General features: G+C 40.7%; 1 protein-coding gene across 5 annotated transcripts in view; it reads left to right on the forward strand.

Annotated features, from left to right (window-relative positions):
* The first annotated feature begins 1,767 nt into the window (after window positions 1–1,767).
* The window catches only part of Gabra4 (gamma-aminobutyric acid type A receptor subunit alpha 4), a 76,906-nt gene continuing 52,743 nt past the window's right edge, over window positions 1,768–25,930 (forward strand). For 4 of the 5 annotated variants that reach the window (XR_010057344.1, XM_039091568.2, XM_039091570.2 and 1 more), the window contains exons 1-7: window positions 1,803–1,944; window positions 2,370–2,488; window positions 15,900–15,967; window positions 16,936–17,156; window positions 17,320–17,402; window positions 19,924–20,067; window positions 25,215–25,367. Coding sequence is in view for 4 of the 5 variants with exons in the window: in XM_039091568.2 (XP_038947496.1) it covers window positions 1,859–1,944; window positions 2,370–2,488; window positions 15,900–15,967; window positions 16,936–17,156; window positions 17,320–17,402; window positions 19,924–20,067; window positions 25,215–25,367 (874 nt within the window). In the remaining variant the exon portion in view is untranslated. Of the gene's footprint in view, window positions 1,945–2,369; window positions 2,489–15,899; window positions 15,968–16,935; window positions 17,157–17,319; window positions 17,403–19,923; window positions 20,068–25,214; window positions 25,368–25,930 lie in introns of all 5 variants that reach the window. The other variant, NM_080587.3, reaches the window with a different exon arrangement.

Raw genomic sequence — 25,930 nt, forward strand, 5'->3', positions numbered from 1 at the left:
TTTTCTGGGCATGTTTGCAGTATACAGGGATTCTTCGATTGTTTTCCTAAAGGAAAGAGGTTGTTTTCACCAGAATTAGTAAGGCCGATCTCTGACTAAGGAAGTCACTGATTATTGGTCCAGTCATAGTTACTGATATTCTGTACACCCTGTGCTGTAACAAGAGACAGACACGGGAATGGCAAACACCGAGCACGAGACTCTAGATTACAGTCCATAGGAGAAGAATATCGAAGGTGGTACTGGGTGGGGGGTGTTAATAAATTCCACAAGGCAGCAAGTCAGAATGCAGACTCCCATGGGAGCTCATAGCACTTCACTTTATGGACACGATATGCCTTCCTTTGGAAAGAAAAAACAATTAAGAGATTGAATTAATTAAGGAATACCTCCCAGAACTGTTTTCTAATTTTTCCATATGTCAGCACCCCACTAATCATGAAAATTTGAACAAGCCATTAGTGTTTTAAACAGAACACAATAGTCTGGAAATTCCTGAGACCATTGACACACGTTGTATGGTAAGAATCCTGTGCATCTTATTAAAGTAAAGGACGCCTCCTCAGTAAGTAGTGTTGTTTTCAAAAGGCCTGTTCCAAGTATTTGTTTTTATTCCATAAAACATTAAAGGTATCCTGTTTAGGGTTCTCTTTAAGTTGTGAAGGAAACCACCTCTGTCTGTCTGCCTCTCTTTCCCTCCCTCCCTCTTTCCCTTCCTCACTCTGTCATATCCTCCTTTGCTCCTTCCCTCTCACTCTCTCTCATTCTCTCCCTCCCCTCCCCTTTCCCTCCATCCTTCCAAACACCCCCTACCCCCCTCTTTCTCTCTTCTCTCCTGACAACCCAGCCACCTTTGCCTCCTTCATTAAGCTGTCAACTTCTGGAACTTAATCAGTTCCATTCTGAAAAAGAAGGGTTTCAAGAGGTAGCAGGTCTGTATACCCATAGTTCCTCCGTAGAGTTGCAAGGGGCAGGGGTGGGGAGTAAGACATGAGGGTGCCTTGAGTGGGGTAGGGCAAAGTAAAAAAAAAAAAAATCTGTTATCTTTAAAACACTATCTCCACAGATGCCTTGACAGTATTCTCCGTAACTGTACAACAGTTTGGCAAAGGTCCGCCCAGGTTAGTAAAAAGAATCTCCCTTAGTTGTTGCCAGGCCGCCTAGAATCTTGCCCCCACCCCACCCTCTGCCTGTCCTCAAACGCCAGGTCCTAAAGGCTGTGGTACTCACAAGAGTTCTCTTCCCTTCCCCAATACCTCCCACCGCCACGCCCCGCAATGCCTCTCATCCCGCCCTTTCTCCACCTACATCCTCCGCAGTGGGCACGGGCAAGTCCTCAAACAACCTATGAGAAAGGCGCTTCGTTGTTTCCAGCCAAAACCCTGGTGAAGGGAGGGGGACCAACAGAAAGAAGTCAGCCCAGGCCAGTGGCCGGGAACCCAGTTGGGGTTGCGGAATCGCTGACCAGGAGCAGGGACCAAGGACTGTGGGTAGCATCCCCTGAGTTACAGGTTGGAACAAACTTGCCTAGCTTCGCGTGGCAGGAGCTCCCAAGTTCACCGGCGAGCAGCGCTTTCAGGCTTGACAAGGTACGGAGCTGAGCGCCGGGCTCCGGCTCGCACTGGGCGCGAGCGGCAAGGGAGGGGGCGGGCGCGCAGGTCCCGCCTCCCTTGGCGGCGTGCACACACACGCCCACCGCGGCTAGGCTGGAGGAGCGCGGGCGAGTGTGAGCGCGGGCGAGTGTGAGCGCGAGTGTGCGCACGCCGCGGGAGCCACTCTGCCCTCTCCTCGCACCCTGCACAGGGCATCTTGAGAGGCTGGAAACGTGAACAGGCTTAAAGTATGGCATGTGGCGAAGATGGTTTCTGTCCAGAAGGTACCTGCGATCGTGCTGTGCTCCGGGGTCAGCCTCGCCCTCCTGCACGTCCTGTGCCTGGCGACTTGGTGAGTTCTGAGAGGGGGTCGTAGCATAGGTGGGGGTGCACGGAAAGGTGGACAAGTGTCCAGATCCACAGCACCCTTCTGGCCACTCTTCCTTTCCCGAGCGAACCAGATCTTCCTATCCTCAGTGCCAAATGGGCTGAAGCCAAGCTTTCCTTTGACCGAGTAGACTCAGAGACCACTGGGACGACTGGTGCAGGAAGCGCGGGTGCTGGGGTACTTGCTGCCTGAGGGTACATGCAGTCTGGGGGTGCTTGCTGCGCAGGGATGCTCTTTTCCTGACCATTTTGGTTCTCTACATCCCAACCCCCAACCCTCCTTCAGTTTAAGGCCAGCGACTCTTTCCCTAGAAGGCAATCCCTTTCCACCTGTTCTCAGAACCATTCTTAAAATAGTCTTTTCTACCCCTGTTATTTTTGCACTTGCAGTTTAAACGAATCCCCAGGACAGAATTCAAAGGACGAGAAATTGTGCCCGGAAAATTTTACCCGTATCCTGGACAGTTTGCTGGATGGTTATGACAACAGACTGCGTCCTGGATTTGGGGGTACGGATTGTTTCAAAACATGCGAGTGTGCTCTGTCTGTCCGTCTCTGGTCTGCCTGTCTATTTGTGGAAATATCATTAGGTACGCCTCACGTGCAAAAATGAAAACCAGTCGTTCTCTCGAGCGCCTCCCCCCCCCCCTTTCCCTCTTCCTCTCCTCAGTGAGACCTATGACAAGGAGACCGCCTCCACCCGTACTTTCCCATCTCCCCGCCCCCTCAGGAGCTTGGCCTCCCCCACACTAATTACCTCTTGAGACCTGACTGTAGGGTGGGGGAGGCTGGGAAGTCAAAAATGAACTCGGAGCTGCTGCCCCATGGCTGCTTGACTTCTCTGAGCCTGAGCATGAATTTTCCTTGAATCTGTCCACTTTGCCCAGGTACATCTTGCTTCAGAAGCAGCTGGCCTCAGGTCTTCTCCTCCTAGGTGCCCCTGTCTCTGCCAAAGGTTCATCCTGTGTTCTACCTAGGACAGGAATCTGGGCCACAGAGCTGAGGCTGTCTGCTCTGCTGGGGAGCTCTGTCCTTTCGAGCCATCTTCTTACTTTCTCTGAGGATCCGGTCTTTGACCTTTCTCCTCTAATGCTTCAGAAGTGATTGGCTTTATTTCCTCCTTCCATCAATACCCATAGAGAGACACACATTCACCATGACACTTTCGTTCTCATACCATATTTCCTTTGCATATTCAACGGGAATCTATATGGCAAGCTTGCTGCTAGGCGCTGGGCACACTGAAACCAGAAAGACCTCAACCTTAATCCAGCCTAGCAGTCCTGTTCCTCAGGGAGAAGTAACTGGTTAAGACCCTGATTGACTTGGTTCACTCTTCCGAACGCGAAGTCCTGCTCTTTCTTCTGAAAATGAGTTAAACCTGAGGGCCTTAGACTTAAAGTAACCCCAATCCTTGAACTGATAGAAACGGTAACAACGACAACCATTATTACTGTGCTTGTTTAATTAGTTTCAACTAGATTGGCAGTTTACATACATTTACTCCCAACTCATGACAACTGCAAGAAAAAAAAAAAAAAAACTGTTGCTGTCCCCATTTGACAGCTTTGGAAAGTTAAGCTGGTTCGACTTGAGTTTATGGACTTGAACCCCCGGGTGGCAGTTTGGACTTACAGGACAAAGAGAGTAGATTGACTGGCTGTCCTACACTGGGTGGTGTGATGAGTAAAAGGTGAGCTTAAAGCGTGGGGGCGGGGCTCTCTGCCTCCAGCTGAGGCTGTGGAGGAGGGAAAGAGTGGGAGAACAGATAAAATAGGATCCTGGAGTGGGGAACACATGGGATATGAGGTAGAAGGAGTGTGGACTAAGAGAGAAAGAATCATGGGGTAGCCTTGGATAGACTGGGGTGAGGACAAGACAGACAAGGATGCTAAAGGAGAGGATTCCCATGGGGCACATAGCATGTTACTGAGAGACTGAGATCTGGTCTCCAGCATTCCAATCAACTTCTTTGCTGTTTTTTTGGGGGGTGGGGTGGGGTGGGGGATGGGGAACTCTATGAAGTAGTGAGGTGTTTTCTTTGGTGTCTGCATTGCCAGGGATCAAGATGGAGGGGAAAGATGGCGGTTTCTCCCACTCTTGTTCCTCTTGTCTCTCCAGGTATAGGTTGCCCACATGCATATACCTTTGCCTTCATGCATATCTGAAGAGAGACTTCATTAGAGAAGTGAATCATTTGTCAAAGTATGAGCTCTCCTAAGTGACTAGGAAATTATCATTTTAGAGCAAAAAATAGTTTTGTGGAGAATGTTCTAGGCCATGTGATAGCTCTTGAGTCTGTAGAATGTCAATAAAAGAGGCTTTATCTTCCCAGAAAGGTTTTTAAACTCACATTTTAAATACAAAAGTAAGGAAAATATAACTCATATGTACCTTAAATATTCATAAACGAAAGCACAATTTATAGCTGGTTCGAGATGACTTTATTAGTAAGTGTTGAAAGTAAAAATATGTTCTCTTGGCTGTAAGACAACTTATTAAAAAAAGAAGAAAGGAATCTGCTGTATGGGAGCATTTTTTATCATGAATTCTCTCCCATAACACTGGGTAGACCATAGTATGAGTGTTAGACTCCGGGCAACTGTAATCTGGCTAAGTGGCTCGAGGCTAGTATCACTCGTCTCACTGGACAGGACTGAGTGATCTTCCTTAGCCGCCCGGCCATCGCTGTAAACCATCCTGGGACAGGGTTGCAGTTAGGCTACTTTGAGTGTTAGCAGAAAATTAATTACTAGTGAAATTACCATAAAAACACAGTCTAAGGGATGTTTGCAACCTGTTCATACATGTCTGTAATGAGATGATTGGCTTTTCAGAAACGGGCCATTCTCTGTAAGCACATAGCATCCCAAATGCGACAGGAGGATGTTAATTGTCACCTGCAGGACATGGATTACCTGTTTACATGGAAGATCTATTATGAACTATCGTAAATAAAAGGAAACATTACCGTTACCACACACATTTATATGCCACAACTTTTATCCCTTCTATGACTTGACATTTTATCCTTTGCCGAAAGTTTGGCCTTTAAAAATCAGATGAAAACCATTCAGGTTTTGACCACAGTAGACTATAAATATGGATTGGCTTCCGGCTTCCTCTAATCCCATTTCTGCTCTTTGTGGGACATTTACTTTTTATCTGTTTATACAACTTAGCCGGGTTCAATTTAAAATAAAGCTAAAAGCAAAGATGTGAATTGCAACGGGATGGTTTGTGACTACATAGTCGGCCAGGCAGAGGTTGAAATAGATTTGGAAACCAAATCATGTATTTTTAACTTAGCAGCACAGCTTGCCGTGGGGAGATAAAGGGAACTGAAATGGTTCTCTTCTCTTCATCCCTTCAGGAACTCCTCTCTCTCATCTTCACATTCCCTGCGGGAGAGGCAAAGGGGAAAGGTGGGCAGAGCAGGACAGTGGAGAGAAGCTGGGACGGACTTCTGAAGGACAGTAGTCTTTCAGCTTCTGATGAGTCAGCTCCTATCATGCTGATGTAGCTTGTTCCTGCTTAGAAGTGGCACCCACGTTGACTTTGTCACAGAGGAACTAGAAAGTCGTTCTTTCTGTCCCTTGTCCACTTTGAACACAGTTGTATGGCTTCACAAAGCTAAGTAACTGACCACAGGAAGATGGTTTAGGAGTCTTGTCTCTCCCCATTTTCTACTTATCTAAGGCATACAGTCTTGGGGGCATATAATCTCAAACAATCAGTACTATAAATATAGGGGGTTGCTTTAGAGAATCTTCCATCCTTTCACAAGGATGCGCACTAGAGAAGTAGGACTTCATATTGCTGGAGTGCATCATGGTCTTAAATAATACGATTGTTTCAGAAATCACATGAAGGCTGGCATTATCCCTCTGCTAGAGAAGAGGCTGAGGGAATTCCTATAGAATTGTCCACAGTAGCTAAGGCTAATGGTTGACAAAGTCACAGCTCACATCACATCTTCCAGTCTTTAGTCAAGACAGCTGATGGGTATGTCCACTTTCAAGGTATCCTTGCACAGTACCGTGTACCAAAAGTCAGTTGTCCTGAACATACCTCTTGCTACTTGGTTAAGGAAAAATAAGCAATTATAACATCCCAAAGAGAGAAAAAAATAGTATTTAAAATGGAAGAGAAAACATGGAAACTTGTATTCATTTGGGTGAACTTGGTCTATTTCTCTGACACAAACCTAATTGTTCTTATGAAGTTTTCAGATGATCTGTGTCTCAATTGGAAAGTTCCTGTGTCATGTGCTAGCTTTATTAATTGAATGTCAAACCATGATTAATAATCATACATCAAATGAATATTTGAAGTAGAGGATCAGAAAGAGATAGTGACATTCCCAGAGCATTTGATGCATTTGTTCTATCAGTGTGCAGAGGCGATGTATGTACAAGGAGTTATATGGAGGTCTTAAGATAGTATTTCAAGTCAAAATGGACTTCACCTCTAAGCAATACAAAGAAATGGAAGTAGCAAAGATCAAACAAGTAAATGATAATGTGGCAGGACAATTTAATAGCATCAAAAGAGAATGTGGGAATATAGATTACTTAGAAGTGATGCCCAAGCAAAATTTTCAAGTTAATATCAATGGGTGCCAGGAAGGAAAGAGAAAAAGAAAAGTCATTGTTGGGCAGGTAAACCACCAACAAAGCCAAAGCAGCTCACAAGCAGACAAAAAGGAAAATAGAATATGAATGCATGGGAAATAGATTGGCATGGTTATGAGAATGAAAGGTTTCTGGTGCCCTTCATATTTGAAAGTAAGGCCAGGATTATTACAGTATTAGGTGGGAACTGTAAGCAGAAGCCAGGCCATAAAAGACCTGTGGTAGATTCTATGAAGTATTCTGGATGATTCTCTCAGTAAACTTGGGAACCACTGGAGTTCCTTAGGTAAGGCATTAACTTACGATGACCTGTGCTCTGAGAGGACCCGTTTGGGTGATAACCGAAGAAAGGTTTAGAGGCAGAGGAAACCACGTGACACGTGATGCAGCGCTTGTGTTCCAGGGTCGCATTGTTACTGCTGTTCCTCCTCATTATGTAGATGGTCACATGAATTGACGTAGATGTAGGAAGGATGGACATGAATGGACAGAGATGAGATATTTTGGGGATTTTAATTCAACGAAGTGATGATATATTTAATATGAATGATCAAGGGAAGTAAAAATAGCTCCATGATTTCTATTCTGAGAAATTGAACCAGTGTGGTATTTGAAGTTATAGGGGACAGTCCAAGTTTCCTCTCAAGCTCACTTGCTAGTAGAAGAGACAGGAAATTAAGACACAAAACAAGTGAACCCAAAGCATGTAGTATGCCTGGTGTCAGTGCACAAAGCGTAGCAAAGGGTGTGGTTTTAATTCCACAGTTAGGAAGGCTCTGTTGATAAAGTTGGTACCCAAACACTGATCACGGAGGCATGGGAACATGGGACACACTTCTGGTAAGCAAGAGCTCTAGGGGCAAATCCTGTGAAGCCTGGAAGTCAGGGCTGGTGCAGTGTAGATGAAAATGCTGAGGAAGAAAGGGTCATAACAAAGAAGTGGTTCTACAGAGCTCTGTGGGCAGGCATGTAGACTTTACTTTTATTCTAAGTCACACTTGATACGATTGGTCAGATTACGTCAGGGGCACATCCTGAATTGGTGAGTTTTGAAAAGGCTCGTTAGGGATGTTGTGTTAAGAAGAGAAAGAAGCAGGAATGGTTGGAAAATTCTTGCAATTCCTCGGTCAGGTCAGGAGATGATTAATACTTTGACCAAGCAAGTGGCAGAGTGATCTGTTGATTTCGGAGACTTGGTTGTCTTCTGCCTGTGTTTTGCCATTTAAGATGAAGGATGGCAGTTATAATGCAGGATTTGTGAGAAATGAAAGAAATGAGACTGAGTAAAGTTTTGGCTTAAATATCTAAAGGAGTAGCATTATCAGCATGAGAGTAGAAGCCCTTTAGGGGCATGGATAAATGATTTGCATGTGCATACGATAAAGTCATATTCCTAAATACCAAAGAGAGTATCTTGCAACTGGTATCTGCTGTCTTAAGACCAAAGAGGTTGCAAGAGATTAAAGATGATACAGAAATGCATAAATACTTATATTTGAGCTCTGATGGCTCCAATGTGAAGAGGCATGGAACTGAAAGAAGTCTGAGCAGAAGTATTCTGTGATGTGTTAGTAGGAGAATAAGAGGGCTGTGTCATTTAGAAAAAATGGTAGTTGCCAACAAATAGACCAATAAAGACATGGACTTATAATTACCCCTAGATTTAGCAATGTGTATGAGGTATATGTCTTTGACAAAAACAATTAGTGGCATGGTGGACATGGGTGAAGTGTGTGTGTGTGTGTGTGTGTGTGTGTGTGTGTAAGAGAAAAAGATATATATATACATATATATATACATATATATATATATATATATATATATAGAGAGAGAGAGAGAGAGATTACTTGGGGGTATAGGCATTTGTACTAATGAATAGAGAAATGGTATAGGTAGAAATAAATGATCATTTTTGAAATAATCTTTTTTTACAGTTTTTTTTTTTTGCAAAAGATATACTCGCTGATTGTCACTTTGAGGGTGTAGGCTAAGTATAGCACATAAGATAGTCTGTTTCATGAACTAGAACTTTGTTTTTAAAATGGAAGACAAAACATAGCTTTTAAAGTTGATGAGAACAATGGAATTGCTAGGGGAAAACTCATGGTTCTGAGAAAATTCATGGTTCTGAGAGAAATTTCAGTGAATCAGAATACAGCAGAGAAGGGAAGGGACAGGAAGGAAGATTTGGGACAGTTTGTACTTATTTTTTCCCCAGAAATATAAATGGGAAGGATATTTTTAAGTAATATGGAAATGAATATTTGGAATACTTTGAAAAGTATTTTTTTAAGATTAGAAATATAAATTGTTTGTGTAATTAGTAATGAAAAATGCTTACTGAAATGGAGAACAAGGGGCATGAGGAAGAAAGGTCACTTTCCCCAAGTTTATATAAAAACAAGTGTACTAGTGCTATCAGAGATAAAATTTACTTTGAAATAAGAACATACTACTACTAATGTATTTGGCATGTCCTGAAAAGAGTTGTGTCAAATATAGATAATAGGATATCAATGAATTGTTGTGATTCTAGGTGAGCTTCCGTGAATCTAGATTTTATATAAAAATATTTTATCATTAAATATGGTTGCTTTCTAAGTCTAGACCTTTTTAAATATATTTAAAGATGCCTTAGGCCCACATGATAATGTTTGTTTAATAATACATTTCCACTATAATCTACATTAACTTTCTTTTTATCCCTTAAAGTAACCATACTCATGAAACAGCATCCAGACCAAAGAGCAGGCCCCAATATGAACTTGTAGTTTGCTACTCGTTTCTTCAACCCTATCCTCATACCTATCCTCTTCCCCTCTCTATTGTCTCACTGCTTTATTCCAAGCTTTCCTCTAATGGGTGTTTTTGGTTATCCTTATTTTTTATGGTATATTTAAAGCATGTAGCTGGCTTTAATTTGCTATATATAAACTTTTGCCATGCCTTATGCTTAATGGTGTATTGCTAAGATTCATTCTTTTTGTTGCCTAGTGCTATTGATCCTTCCTTTGCTTGTTATGTGATGTTCGCATTGCATAAGAGCTGGCTTATTCGTCTGCTCTGTTGGCAGTGGGTTTTTTTTTTGCTTGTTTCCCAGATTGTATTGCTGTGAATATTCTGGCCCAAATTTCCTGCTGTAAATGTGCAAGAGTTTCTTTTGCGTATATATCAAGGACTGGATTATTCTGGCTTTTAGTGTAAGTGGGAGTTCAACTTGAAGATATAATGCCAAACTGTTTCTCCATGATGAGTTTACAAAATTAAACTCCCTTTTACAATGAACATAAATTCTGGATCCACATATATTTTAGCACTGGGAGAGCGAGAGAGAGACCTTGAAAATGTTTGAAATGGCATTTTACTTTGAGATAATCTTAATGCTTATTGTTTCCACCATGTTCAAATATCAATGAACATCTTTTAAAATCTTTATTGTCTACAGGAATTTTTATTTTATAAATTTGTTTCCATGGTTTATTCATACTGCATCATGTCTTTTGCTTCTCTTATTGAAAACTTTTACTGCTTGTAAAGTAAAAGAATAGATTGAAAGAAGGGTCATAAAATATAGAAGGCACCAGTTTTTTTTATGCCTTCTAAGGAAAGGAAGCTTCTAGAAGTCTGAGCCATTTCGTGCTTTGTTGGTGAAATCAATGGGTATCTGTTGGCTTTGTTTATCTCCAGTAACTATGCTCTTTCCATATCTTGTTAATGTCGAGCAACATCAGAAATATCTTTATAATCTCCCTGAAAATTATGTGTCATTGCTGTGTCTTTATGCCTAAGTTCTTGAAGTTTCATTATTTTTTTTTATGTCACTTGAACTTTGTAAGATGTTGGTGTATTTGTGATGTGAATGGCTAGAAAGCAGGAATGTTTTCTCAGGGGCATTGCTAGGGACATAATATGGAGAACTAGGACTGACAAATCCTTGGGATGTGACAGCAAATTGTACATTATTATTGGAGATAAAATAGGGAACTGATAGCCTTAACAAGGTCTTTGAGTGTTGAGTAAATTGTTGGAGATTATCTGATACTTTCTTAATTGCCTTCCCTGCCAAGTTAATATGATAGGACCATTTTCCTGAATTTAATATTAACAGTCTTATCTGATTGACACTTGATGAAGATCATTCTCTTTGTGTAACAGATTCTCAGGGTCAAAGTATCACCTCACAGAAAGATTTAAAAAATATTTAAAAACATCTCCGGTATCAATGAAGTAGGATTTCTTTTAGGATAGGGAGAGTGTCTTTGATACTCCCCCCAATAGATCTACAATTATGAGAAGAAGTCTTTCCAATCTTGAATTTCCTAGTTTCTATGCAATTACACACTTTGCAAGGTTGATTTGAACATCTTAACCAGTAGTATTAGAGGAAGCATCTCCAAGAATTATTCTTAATTGCATAGCTACCATTATTCGCTGACAAGTGATTTATCAGAGACCTATGGCATTTCAGGTGGCAGATTAATTCTATGGGAGAATACAAACATAAACCTGACAGTTTCTGCTTTAACTAGGAAATGTTTTTAGCTTAACTCATGCAGCATCTAAGTCTTACACATTTTTCCCTCTGGAAGCATTGGAAAATTATTACTGATGATATTAGCCACATAAGCAAATGATTATTCAGCCCTCATTTCTACAAAGTTTGGGACTTGAAAGGCACAGAGATTTCATCTCAAACATTAATGTTGAAAAGGCAAATTCAAGGAGTCTGAAGCAAAACACAAAAGGGTCTCAAGAAGATAATTGGGAAACTATTGTTGAAGAAAAAGGATTTTTTTTTTTTGGTTTTCCTTCTTTATTAAATTGGTTATTTCTTATTTACATTTCAAATGTTATTCCCTTTCCAGGCCAACAACCCTCTAACCCTTCCCTCTCCCCTTCTATGTGGGTGTTCCCCTTCCCATCCTCCCCCCATTACTGCCCTCCCCTCAACAATCACATTCACTAGGTGTTCAGTCTTGGTAGGACCAAGGGCTTCCCCTTCCACTGGTGCTCTTACTAGGCTATTCATTGCTACCTATGAGGTTGGAGCCCAGGGTCAGTTCATGTATAGTCTTTGGGTAGTGGATTAGTCCCTTGAAGCTCTGGTTGGTTGGCATTGTTGTTCATATGGGGTCTCAAGCCCCTTCGGCTCTTTTAGTCCTTTCTCTGGTTCCTTCAACAGGGGTCCCGTTCTCAGTTCAGTGGTTTGCTGCTGGCATTCGCCTATATATTTGCCATATTCTGGCTGTGTCTCTCAGGAGAGATCTACATCCAGTTCCTGTCAGCCTGCACCTCTTTGCTTCATCCATCCTACCTAGTTCGGTGGCTGTATGTGTATGGGCCACATGTGGGGCAGGCTCTGAATAGTCTTCCTTCAATCTCTGTTCTAAACTTTGCCTCCATACTCTCTCCCAAGGGTATTCTTGTTCCTCTTTTAAAGAAGGAGTGAAGCATTCGCATTTTGGTCATCCTTCTTGAGTTTCATGTGTTCTGTGCATCTAGAGTAATTCAAGCATTTGGGCTAATATCCACTTATCAATGAGTGCATACCATGTGTGTTTTTCTGTGATTGGGTTACCTCACTCAGGATGATATTTTCCAGTTCCATCCATTTGCCTATGAATTTCATAAAGTTATTGTTTTTGATAGCTGAATAGTATTCCACTGTGTAGATGTACCACATTTTCTGTATCCATTCCTCTGTTGAAGGGCATCTGGGTTCTTTCCAACTTCTGGCTATTATAAATAAGGCTGCGATGAACATAGTGGAGCACGTGTCTTTGTTGTATGTTGGAGCATCTTTTGGGTATATGCCCAAGAGAGGTGTAGCTGGGTCCTCAGGTAGTGCAATGTCCAATTTTCTGAGGAACCTCCAGACTGATTTCCAGAGTGGTTTTACCAGTCTGCAATCCCACCAACAATGGAGGAGTGTTCCTCTTTCTCCACATCCTCGCCAGCATCTGCTGTCACCTGAGTTTTTGATCTTAGCCATTCTCACTGGTGTGAGGTGAAATCTCAGGGTTGTTTTGATTTGCATTTCCCTTATGACTAAAGATGTTGAACATTTCTTTAGGTGTTTCTCAGCCATTTGGCATTCCTCAGCTGTGAATTCTTTGTTTAGCTCTGAACCCCATTTTTTAATAGGGTTATTTGTCTCCCTACAGTCTAGCTTTGTGAGTTCTTTGTATATTTTGGCCACTAGCCTCTGAAAACCCAGTTTCTAGATCTATACAGTTCTCATAGTGATGATAGCTGTTCTGGAGCATTGAATAAAGATTAAAATATCATATAAAAGGAATCTAGCATTTTTCTGGCATAAAAATAGAATTTAAGGGGTTGGGGATTTAGCTCAGTGGTAGAGCGCTTGCCTAGCAAGCGCAAGTCCCTGGGTTCGGTCCCCAGCTCTGAAAAAAAAAGAAAAACAATAGAGTTTAAATAAATAGTTATTTCTTTGCTCATTGTATCTTCGTTCACTTGCTGTGCGCTACTGTATACAACACATGCTGGTTTTATTTCTTGGTGGCTTCAATTTCTTTTCAGTGTCCTACTCTTCTTTGTCCCACTGGTCTCTTTGTTAGTCCTTGAAAACACTAATACCTTTTTTTGCTTGATGTTGTCCCAGTTCTTCCCAGTTCATATATATACTCCAGGACTTCTCTGAACTTCAGCGTTTTGAAGAAGCAGTTCTGAGCACAACCCTAACCTTGCTTTCCATGCCCCTGCTTTTCCTACCTGCCTGCACTCCATTCCGCCATAATGGCTCTCTGTCCGCTCACTATTGCTTTACTGCTTAACCTCTGACTCTTCCACCACAGCGGGGTGAGTTCCTGAAGCAGGGAACTCCTCTAGAACCTGGGATGTAGCTGCTGCTCATGCAAAAAATGTATTGAGTGGATGTCTTAAAATATCTCTTTACCCGTCACATGCATTTAGAATCTCACTCGATCTCAGAGTGCAGCATAATCAAATAAGCAAATGTCAGATAATGTCACACACCAAAACCGAGATTATAATTCTGAGTGTAGAGCAGTGTTTTGGAACTATTGCAAAAATAGTAGAAATTAGGGAGATAAGAATTTATAAATGTATTTTATTATCTTGGGATGATTACAGCCACAGGGTTAACATAAGTTCACACAACCAACAATATGTTAGTAAGGAAAAAAATCCCCCCAAACATTGTACCTGTTCTCCTGAATGCCCCTGCCACACTCACTGTCTTTGCACACCTGTGATGTATTTCATAGGAAACTCTTATAAATAGAGTATAGGAAGCAGCCTAAGTGGATGTTTGTAAGTGAAAGTAAACTGAACAGTATCTTTAAAAATTTGCAAATTGTCAGGTCCAATCTTGTTCCTATTACGTCAGCAGGGGTTTTGTCCAACAATCTGTACTTAACCAACCTGTGCAGATGGCTCTCTGCTGATGTTTGAGCAATGCTATGTTAAATCTATCCTTGAAATAACTTTCACTTTACTAAAGTTGGTAAAGTAGACATCTGTCTGGATTTTGTCAACTTCAATTGTTTGTGTGAGCCACCCCCCCAAGCCCCCAGTCCCTTTGCAAGGACGGGATTTTTGCCTTTTGATAACTTTGTCATTGTTGCTAAGGAAATGACAGTGGTTCTGAGCCAATTTGAGTGAGATTTCAGTCTTCTGTGGTTCAAAAGTTATAAATTACTTGCTTCCTGGATTACCCGTTTCTTGACACATTCGAGTTTAATGAGCTTATTTATTACTGTTGATTGTTGTTGATTCCAGTTTCTCATTCAAACGGAAGCTTAATTAACTTCTACCCTTTCCACTGCATATGATGTAAAAATAAAATCATGCGCTATGCCGCACTTTTGTTCTCATTGTACCTCCAAAAGCTGTGTGTTCCTTAGGACACTTATTCCGTAAATAATTTTCTCATTCCCCTTAGATCTCCTGTTCTGTGGCCTAGTGCTCAGTCTGTAGAGGGAAGAAATAGATTCATTTTATTAGGCTGACTTGAGACCTAGAGCTTTAAGAGCCACCATTGCTCTTTGCCCCCCCCCCCCCATTATTCCAATTTCCCAACCAGTATTCGAGTGATATTCTACTTTTAATTGCAGATGATATAATAACCAGTTACCTAGCCAGTCGGCATCATAAACCATCATTTAAAGAAACGGTGTTCAGGAGAGCAACACTTCATATATTTTTATTGGTGGTAAAAAAAGAAGCTGAATTGTCTATAATAGCTACTGTCACAATTTATAGCTAATATGTTTAATACTTGCTAAAATCTTTGTACTTGAAGATTGGGACTAAATGTGTCCAATTGGAAAGGACTATGAGTTAGATTCTGAACTACAAAACCTCCCAGGTTTAAAACGTATTTTTAAATCCATAGAGTGGCAGTATTCTTTTGTTTATTTTCTGTGTCAGCAATATTGGCATGCTGGCTCTACCTTTCCCTCTGAGCTAAGCATTCACGTCCTTGCACGTGATCAAGATTTACTTAGATAGTGAAGCATCAGTAGCGGCTGAGGGGAACTGGTATGGAATGAGCTTGCGCGAGTGAGATACTACACTGAGCATTCTGTTTGATTGCTGTAAGCATTCCGCCAGGCAGGTATGGGCCAGCAATGGTGCCTTTAAGGAACTCGCTGAAGATCTCGAAGCCCACAGGTGGCACAGCCTGAGTGGTTGTAACTGACAGAAGACCTTGTCTTGGATCCCAATCACCGGTGGATGGTGGATGGTGGATGGTGTGCCTATTGTTAAAGGTGACATTAATCATTTCGGAAGTTATTTATGAGCATCCTCAGCTCCCCAAAGACACACTGCTTTCAACTGCCACGTCTCAGCCCAGTGTTGCTGCTTCTCTTCACGCCTGCAACCTGCTGTTTCTTGCTCTGAACAGCTCACTTCTTTCTAGAGGCCAATCAGATGGTGGACTCTAAGAAAAAAATCACACAGGCTAAAAGCTTTGGTATGTCTGCGCTGCCTGTCGTAATAGTGCCCGGGGGTGATATAGCTTTGTAGATACACATTCTTGGTAAGTAATTGGGCGTCTATTTGCCTGTTAAGCAAACGCTGTTTTTCTTTCTCTTTCTTTTTCTTTTGGATTGATTTGGTTGCATTTTAAACTAAACTTTACACTTTTTTTTTAAAAGGAGGTTTGGTATCTCACTGGAAAGTCAAAATGCATGCAAAAACATGACATATCTTATCTGCATTCACTTTTTAATTATCTAATCCTCCAAGGCTATAATGTTGGTAATTATTTTTTCACACCTATTTACTTCATACCTACTAGGTCCTGTTACAGAGGTGAAAACTGATATATATGTCACCAGCTTTGGACCCGTTTCTGATGTTGAAATGGTAGGTATCTGGGGTTTGAAGGATAATAAGCCAGAAAAGAGGCAATTCATATTTATTATATTGTCAATCACATGAAACCAATGCTTGATTAAAAGTCTATGAGGAGCCAAGATTTCCCATCTGCATCCCAAAGCTATAAGTTTGAGCATCTATTGAGGTGGACTCTTTCTCAGTAAAGAGGCCTTTCCTTGACCTGTTTTCACAGCCAGGTGGTCTATTGAAACTACCAAGGAGGAGACAATGAGAAATCCCAGTAGTTTAGATGAGAATTAATTGTGCAGAGCAGTGTACTTCTAACTCCCCTGTTATCTTCCTCACTGGCCCAGTCGATCACTTCCCACCCTCTGCTTCTACTCCTCCCTCTCTGTTTAAAGAGGTCAAAAGGACCAGTGATGGTCAGGAGTCTCCATCCCTTCAGTGGTGCTTACATTGAATATACTTAGTAAGTAATGACGAATCTACTTTACAGTTTTCCTTAATGTTAGGACTCCTAATGTATTGAAGCCCTGGGTTCTTTGGATAATTTTTAATATACCCATGAAAACAAAATTTATTTTTTAAAAAGAAAATTGGCTTCATCTTAAAGAAATACCTGTAATTTTATGATCAATTATGTAACAGGACTCGTTACATGTTAAGTGATTTTCCTCTCTGATGTAAAGTAATGCACAGCCATAATTACCTGGTGTTGGCAGTTCGGATTTAATTGCAGTAATTAGTCCTCAGTGACTGATATATATGATGTTTTACTTCTTGTTAATGCAGAGGCTGAAGGGATCAAGGTGCTTGTTACACAGTACAGTTTCTGAGAATCTGTTCTCTTGGATCAAGATCCTCTCTGCTTCTGGTAGTTTCTTCTGGTGTAGTTTTTTATGATTGGGAGAGGCTAGAGACTAGCCTCTCCCTTTTTGCATACAAGTATATGTAGTCAACTCTGACTTGACTACGTCACAAACTAATTTCCCTAGGAATACACAATGGATGTGTTCTTCAGACAGACATGGATTGACAAAAGACTGAAATATGATGGCCCCATTGAAATCCTGAGGTTGAACAATATGATGGTCACCAAAGTTTGGACCCCTGATACTTTCTTCAGGAATGGAAAGAAATCTGTCTCCCATAACATGACAGCTCCAAATAAACTTTTTAGAATTATGAGAAATGGCACTATTTTATACACAATGAGGTAACAGACTTTTCTTTTTATTCTTCACCCCTAGTTCTCTCCTCCTTCCTGTACCCATCTTCCTTTCTTCCTTCTTGCTTTCTATCTCTTTGTTTTTGCAATATGTAATATTAGTTTTCTTTAAAAAAGGTTGATTTCACTTCCTTGCATTTTTTCATAATAGACTCACCATAAGTGCGGAGTGTCCCATGAGACTGGTGGATTTTCCTATGGACGGTCATGCCTGCCCTTTGAAATTTGGGAGTTGTAAGTTATAGTCAGTGTTGTTTGAATGCCAGATTGTGGTGTTTAACCTTGTATTTGTATATGAGTGCAATCTTAATTACCCAGCATTTAAATCCTTCACCATGAAAAAAGTTATGCAAGGCTCAAGTTTTAGGAAACTAATAATGTTTTATTACACCGAAGTCGCTTTTTTGAAGCAGGTAGCTATGGAAGAGTGGTCATAACTGATAAGTCTGTGGATACGTTTGGAACTGAGGGTTTCGGGGACAGTTTGTCAGAGGTATCAGCACAGGAACTTCACTGTGAAGGGTATGATTTAATAATTTCAGCAGCATCAAAGGGTGAAGAAAGGTTTATACTTTCCTGAAACAACTTGAGTCCTAGGTAGCGCTGTTAGTGACTCAGTAACTGAGCTATGACAAGTCTCTAGTTGAGGTGGGAAGTGAAAAACTTCAGCGACTGTTATAGCCGTTGACTACGTTAAGGAGTGCGATTCCATCTCAGAGCTGAAACTGGGGAAGGTTTTGAAAGTTCTCAGAAAAGGCCGTGGCCTCCTTGACAGCTTTTTCTGGGAAGAATGGCCTAAAGAGATCTTGGAGTAGAGTACGGGAGAGGTGCCTGCTGCTGTTGTGCAATCAAAGATGGCAGTGGGATAGGCACAAAAGGAGCAAATGTGGAACTGATGTGTTTGGAACACTTAGGCGAGAGGAAGGCACGAGGGGGACATGAGTGGGTGGTAAAGAATAAGCGGTTCCTTTCCTCAGGCTCCTTTCCCTGAGATGGCAACAAAATGCGATTGCTCTTGTAAGGTCTGCTTCCAACATTCGATTCAATCAGAACCTACCAAAAATAGACACCAGCTTTTACTATCGCTCCAGAGTCTTCGTTTCACTGATTGTGAAACCAGTGCCTGCTGTTCCCATTGCTCATTGCTTGACTAAATGAGAATCGGCAGTCACCACTCTTTTTATAACCCTCGTAATCACAATACTCAGTGGGCTAACTTGAGGCTAGAGAAAGCCATTTGCTCTCTGACCAATGATGTAATGAGACAAGATAGAAACGGGAGAAACACATAGACAAGAGAGAGTGATTTTCCCGGGGTCAGAATTAAAATTCCATTTTTTACTGTAATGATTCGAATCCTACAAAAGATTGTTGCTACCTGAGACAGTCTCCTCCCAAGACCTCTCTGGTTCTCATTTGAGGCATATTCTTCCACTGACTACAGCGAAGCTGCTCTTCTCTCAGGCTTTGTATATGACTAAGGGAGCACATATTGGAAAGAATTTTGGTTTTTCAGACTAAGAGTTTAAAGGAAAGGAGGTATGCCACACAAGAAAGTGATTTTTTTTTCTGAGTAAGTTAATTCTTAATTTTTTTGAAAGAGAAAAAAAAAACCTTGATTAAATTAAGCTTAAAATAAGAGGACTCTGAAAGATAATTCAAGAAAAAGACTATTCTGTCAAAATAAGAATAGATGATTTCCAATGCAAAAAAAAAAGTCCTAAGTAAGAATATAGTCTGCAAGAGTTTAAATCTATAAACTGTGAATACACTTTAGAGTTAAGTGCTGATGTGCTGTGTGATATGGAGCTGGATGACTCAAGGCTCACAGTTTGTTTTTCAAGGTCATCTCTAAGGAAAAATCTCTCTGGGTATGGCTTCCTTTTGTAGGATTAAACAAGTTCACCAAGGACCTCCTGCATTCCAGCCATTTTTAAGGATGTTTGTAGGAGAGGGTGACACATAATTCGCCCTGGTTCCTTTGAACTTATTTGTGCAGGAACTGAGCTCTCTGTTCTGGGTAGAGTGGTATGCAAGCAGCTGGTCTCCATTTGCTCGGAACAGGGAATAAGAGAAAATGTACTTGAATTGCCACTGGGGAGGGCTCTTTGAAGATAGACGAGAAAGTGCCTTAATTGCAGGATTCAAATGGGACTGGGACTGGTTGTGTAACTCTCTACCCTGGAGAGCTAGCAGCCAGCATATTCTGAACTCTGTAGAATGGTTCTCAAATGGCCAGCACTGGCCAGAAGCAGAATGTAGAAGAGGTGACCCCTGGAGAACTCTCTCACGAGGAAAGTTTGTTTTGGTCCTGTTTGTGTTACTGGAGGCAGTGTTATGGTCCATTTCTAGAGGACAGAACTGTATGGGATGAAAGAAGTCAGGTTTTCTTAAGGACAGATAGGCAAGGACTGCAAGATGTAGGAGTTGGCTACACTTTAGGAGGTTTGCTTCATCTGCTTTCCAAGCTATCTGCCTTATCGGAATAAAAACATGACCTCATCAGACATAAGAACAATACAACCTGTAATTTGTTTAAGAATGACAGTTTCCTAATTATAAAACATGTTTGAAAAAAATCTTATATTTTTGGTTGAGAGCCTAGCCTTTAACGGCTGAGCCATCTCTCCGAAAAAAATCATGATGATTATTTTTTTTCCATGTTTTTATTGTTTGAGCATTTGTCACATTGTTGATTTTTATTATTGACAAAGGAGGGGTTCTGGCTGTAAGCACACTCTCTTCTCTTATTTAGATGCATATCCCAAGAGTGAGATGATCTACACCTGGACCAAAGGCCCTGAGAAGTCAGTGGAGGTACCAAAGGAGTCCTCGAGCTTAGTTCAGTATGATCTAATTGGCCAGACTGTATCCAGTGAGACTATCAAATCTATTACAGGTGGGTGAGGTGGCATGCACATATGTGTGTGTGTGTGTGTATTTTTGTTCATACATGTGTGTATACATGTGTATGGAGATATGGGTGTGCATATGAAGAGGAGAATCAAAGAGAGTCATTACTCAGGGCCACCCATCTCATAATTTACCACTCCCCTGGCTTTCTGAGTAAGATAGGCAGACAGGTTACTGAGTCACAGGATCCTCCCATCTTGTAATACCATGCCAGTCTGGTATTACAAGCCTCTTACCTCATCAGGGTTTCGTTTTGTTTTTATTGTGGTTTCAACTTAGATTTTTATGGCAAGAACTTTGCCAAGTGAGCTAAGTCCCCTGCTCTCTCCTTGTAAGATTCTTAATGGCAAAAGTCAATGTGCTCTTAGGATCAGCAGTAGTTTTATACTATCGCTTTCATTGAAATATTCAGTGTGTTCAGGGGAAAATTTTTTTTCCCAGAAATAGAGCCGATGTATTTATAATCTTACTTCAGTTTAAAATAAACTCTGAGTTGGTGAGACAGGAGGAATGAATAGATTATTCTTACTTAGAAACAAAAGCCAATAATTAAATATATTAAAAACCATTTTCAACAAAATATGAGCAAAATGTCTGCCTCTGATTTGGTGGTGCTTTTCAAAAAACTGCTTTAATATTGCCCGAATTTATGGTGTCATTTCCACTCAAAGCAAAAGCAAAACCAAAAGAATACTTGCAAAGTATATTTAGAGTACACATTAAAATTGTCAAACAAGTGGGTGGGAGGCTATACTGGTGGTTTTCGAATTTTGAAATATGAATTATGAAATGTGAAAGATTTAGCTTCTCATCTAACAATAAAATTGGCTACTCGCACCTTGTTTCAAAATGATGTTCCTTCCACACACAATTTTTACCAGGAAAAAAATTAATGGTCGCTATCTTAATGTTCTTATAATGTTGTACCAAAATATCACAAACTTGGTACTCATATAAACAAATAGAAGTTTGTTTCTCAAGTCTAGGATCTGGAAAGATCAAAGTCAGATGCCAGAGGATGCAGTGTTTGCCGAGAGTTTTTCCCTGGTACATGGACTGGTTGTTTCTCATAGAGTCCTTACATGGGGCACAAACAGGCAAGGTTTCCCAAGGTAGATTGTTCCATACAAACTGTGATGCTGTACTTTACCCTCCTCCTTCTCTAACCACCTACCAAAGACTAGTTCCTAATGTTACCACATTGGAGGTTAGGTTTCGATAGTGATTCCCCACCTCTCCTTTTGTTACGGAATGTCAGGATATACCCCAGGTTGTCTTGAAACTTGCTAGATAGCCCAGGATTGCCTTCATTCTCAGTCTATGGAGTGCTGGACTTCTAGGTGTGCCTTTGTGCAAGGCACACTGTTATTTTTTAAAACAATATCTAGAGTATAGTAGTTTATACCATCTTACAGGGATTATTTCCAATCACTCCCTTGTATTAAATTCTGATAAACCACAGTGGAAATAGTACTGTCGCCATCTCAATTTTCCTAATGGGAAATATGTAAATATAATGCATTTAAGTACATTAATAAATATATTTTCTTGCTCATATAGTTATTCAGTATCAAAGCCCAGAATTTATAGGCCTTTTCTGTTCTATAAATTTTTAAAAAGGCCCTGGGTGCCATTTTATCAGTAAAACAAGCAAAAGTAGAATAGTTATAGTAAGATCTCGAACAATGGTATGAATCAAAGAGGAAGGCTTTTGTTTGTTTGTTTTAAGAAATATATTGACAAATGCTGATATGAAGGGGGATATTTCTAAAAGGTCAACTTAACAATTTTAGCCATGCAAAGTAAGTAATTCTGGGGAGTTACTGACCACCTGGTGCATATTGTTAATAATTTGTAAAGAGGACAGATATTCAATGTTTCTACCACAAAAATATAGAAGCAAGGTGCTGAGGAAAAAAATTTGGAGACAGGGGATGGCTTTATGACAGGCTATGATCTGTCATTTTTACTAATGAGTATTTGTCTCCAAAATACATTAAAATATACAGTATTTTCAACACAAATTATATTCACAAGGATTAAGAATTAGATGCACTTATTTATAATAGCCAGAAGATGGAAAGAGCCCAGATGTCCTTCAACAGAGGAATGGATACAGAAAATTCGGTACATTTACACAATGGAATGCTACTCAGCTATTATAAATAATGACTTCATGAAATTCTTAGGTAAATGGATGGAACTAGAAAGGAGGCCTTTCTTCCCATTGATACCCCTACAAGGCCATCCTCTGCTACATATACAGCTGCAGCCATAGGTCCCTCCATGTGTATGTACTCTTGGTCGTTTAGTCCCTGGATGTTCTGGGGGGTGGGGAGACGGCATTGTCTGACCTCCTGAGTGAGGTAACCCAATCATAAAAGAACACACATAGTATGCCCTCACTGATAAGTGAATATTAGTCCAAAAGTTTGAAATACCCAAGATACAATTTACAGACCACATGAAGCTCAAGGAGAAGAAAGGCCAAAGTGAGAGCGCTTCAGTACTTCTTAGAAGGGGGAACAAAATACTCACAGAACGAAATTCTGAGACAAAGTATGGATTAGAGACAGCTACACATGGGAATTCATCCCACACGCAGTCACCAAACCCAGTCAGTACTGGCGATGCCAAGAGGTTTATGCTGACAGGAGCCGAATATAGATATCTCCTGAGAGACTCTGCTAGAATCTGACAAATACAGAGGCAGATGCTAGCAGCCAATCATTGGGCTGAGAACTGGGTTCCAGTCCTCCTCCAATGGAGGAGTTAGAGAAAGGACTGAAGGAGCTGAAGGGGTTTGCAACCCATAGGAAGAACAATATCAACCAACCAGACAATGCCGTCCTCCCTACCCACCCCAGAACATCCAGGGACTAAACGACCAACCAAAGAGTACATACACATGGAGGGACCCATGGCTGCAGCTGCATATGTAGCAGAGGATGACCTAGTAGGGGTATCAATGGGAAGAAAGGCCTTTGGTCCTGTGAAGGTTTAATGCCCCAATGTAGGGGAATGCCAGGGTGGGGAGGTGGGAGGGAGCGAGTGGGTGGGTGGGGGAGTACCCTCATAGATGCAGGGGCTGGGATTTGGGATAGGGGGTTTCTGGAGGGAAACTGGGAAAGTGGATAATATTTGAAATGTAGATAAAGAAAATACTCAATAAAAATGGAAAAAGAAAACAAACAAAAGAATCAGAAGCAAATGACAAGAAATGAGGAGAATTTAATTCTTGAAAGATAAAATAAAGTCATAGGAATGCTCATGTGAAATAGTTTACCTTGTTGTTTGGTGACTTGAAATTGTTTTGTATAAAACTAGACACCCTGTTAGGAAATTGCTGGCACTGTTCCCTCCCTGAAACCCCCATATATTTTCTTAATTTTTCATTTCTTAATATTTGAAATCATAACTACAACATTCCTCCTGTCTCCTTCACCTCTCCAAAACCTTTCCATAAACCTGTCTACACTCCTCTTCAAATTCATGGACCTGCTTTGGCTAATTGCTCTTGGGCACATATGTATGTGAATGAGTATGTATATTCCTAAATATAACTTTTTCAGTTATATTTCTATAATATGACGTATGTGTGCACGTGTGTTCAGGGCTGTGTACTTGGCACTGAAAAAGAAGTTAGTGTGCTCTTCCCTTCTACTCCTCACTTTCCTCACTTGCTGACGGTTCTTTGTGTAGGGTTGAGTCCTCCTGAGGTTTCCCTCTTCCAGTTTGCTGCATCTGTCAGTATCGTCCTAGTTTAGTTTGGGCAGCCATGATGGTAAGACATTATGGGCTTAGCTTCAGTTATTACTAAGAGACACAATCTCACAGCAAAGTCTTTGATTCTTTGGCTTTCACAATCTTTCTGCTTCCTCCTCCTCAACAATGTTCACAAATCCCAGTGCTTCGTGTCTTTCTAATACCTGCCTCGTCCATTATCATTTTGGGGAGATCGTCTTTATGTTAGGTATGAAACAATGCAGTGGTCTCCTAACAGGGTGCCTTATGCTGATTTTTGTTCCCATCTGTGAATTTGAAACTATATCTGGAAGTAGAGATTTTTAAATTTTTGATTTAGCTGTGAACGTTCACTTGATTCTAAATACCATTGTCTATATATTACTTCAAGTAAAACTGCTTGCTGGAAAGTTTATTGTTTGTTTATTTACTGGCTTTGAAAGCTATATCTCTGTTAAATCTATTTGTACTTTTGCTCATGTAGGTTACACTTAGAAGTACAATTAACCTAGCTTCTCTCTATACTTATCATGTACATGTGCAGGTGTGAATTATGTTTGAAACATATATTCATATTTATATAATTTTATAAAAAGTCGCATATTCCATGTCCTTCCAAACTAAAGCTTTTCATTTTATATGTTTGCATGTTTACATTTTTTACATTTTTTATTTCGTTTTCTATAAATAACAAGCCTAATTTTTGCTTTTAAAGTGGCGAAGATTGTAATTGGACAGACTGCTCAGTGGAGTACTATGTCAGGGTGGAAGCTGAAGGACCTGAGTTCAGATCCCCGGAATCCACTTCCACTTGAATAGCCAGCAGTAGTGACACATGCATGAAATCCTAGCACTGTGTAAGCAGAGACAGACGTTCCTTGGCCAATCAGTCTTAGGAACTGCTGCTGATCTCAAGGTTCACTGAATGACCCTATCTAAAATAATTAATAAACTAATCAATTAATTAAAGTGAGCAGCTACAGAATAAGTAACACAATGTCTAAGGACTGACCTCTGGCTTCCATATTAAAGTGAACATACAGCATGCACACACATACGTGGACATACATGTGCATCAGTAATGTACATACATGCAGATGTCTATGCAGGTACCGAACAGGAAAGCCAATTGCTTTAGCATATTAAACCTTTAAAACGCTGGTACTTTTTGAAATCACAGCTCAAGGATTCAATGGCTAAATCTAAACCTATGGAAGCATTATCTTTCTAAATAATAATGATCTTCAATGCCATCCTCTCTTTTGCTCTCCCAGCACAGTATGGAAGTTCTCACTGGAGTATGCATGGAAGACAGTCTAACACAATGATCACGGGGTGATTAACTAATCCCCTACAGGACCAGTAATCGATTTTTCCACTTGGTGGCAGGTGAATACATTGTTATGACCGTGTACTTTCACCTCAGACGGAAGATGGGCTATTTTATGATTCAGACATATATCCCGTGCATCATGACAGTGATCCTTTCTCAAGTTTCCTTCTGGATCAATAAGGAGTCTGTTCCAGCCAGAACTGTATTTGGTAATTTCCATCTATTTTCTTTGTTTGGAGGGGGTGTGTTTTTTGTGCACATTACAGTTTTGATGATGATTCATGGGAAGAACCTTTTGATATTTCTAAGGAAATATACACAAGTTTACCAAACAGAACTGAATAAGGAACTATTGAAGCTTTCATCTCTATGTCAATGTAACACACTGCCGCTTGGGGAGATAGGGCAGTCTGTCCCTCTCGATGACTTCTCAGATTTCCCTTTTGAGAGCCAGTCAGGTGAAGAACAAATGGAAACGTGGATATAATTTCACTCCCAGTGACATTCTTGGGCTCCTAGCATAATACTGTGTAATTGAATTAAAATTATGTCTAGGTGTTAAAATGGAATGCACAGACAGCTTAAAATCAAGCAAGTCAAAGTCTCAGCCGACTGCACACGAAAGCCTTAGAGCAACTTGGTTTTTAGTGTGAAGAGAGCAAAATGCAAATGGCTTAAGTAGATTGAAAGGGAAGGTATTCTGTGTATAGTCTGTGGCTCTGTTGCATTCTATGTGCATGACTTTCACTGTTTACTAAACCAGCATTTCTTT

Source organism: Rattus norvegicus, chromosome 14, assembly GCF_036323735.1.
Source record: "Rattus norvegicus strain BN/NHsdMcwi chromosome 14, GRCr8, whole genome shotgun sequence".
NCBI lineage: Eukaryota > Metazoa > Chordata > Mammalia > Rodentia > Muridae > Rattus > Rattus norvegicus.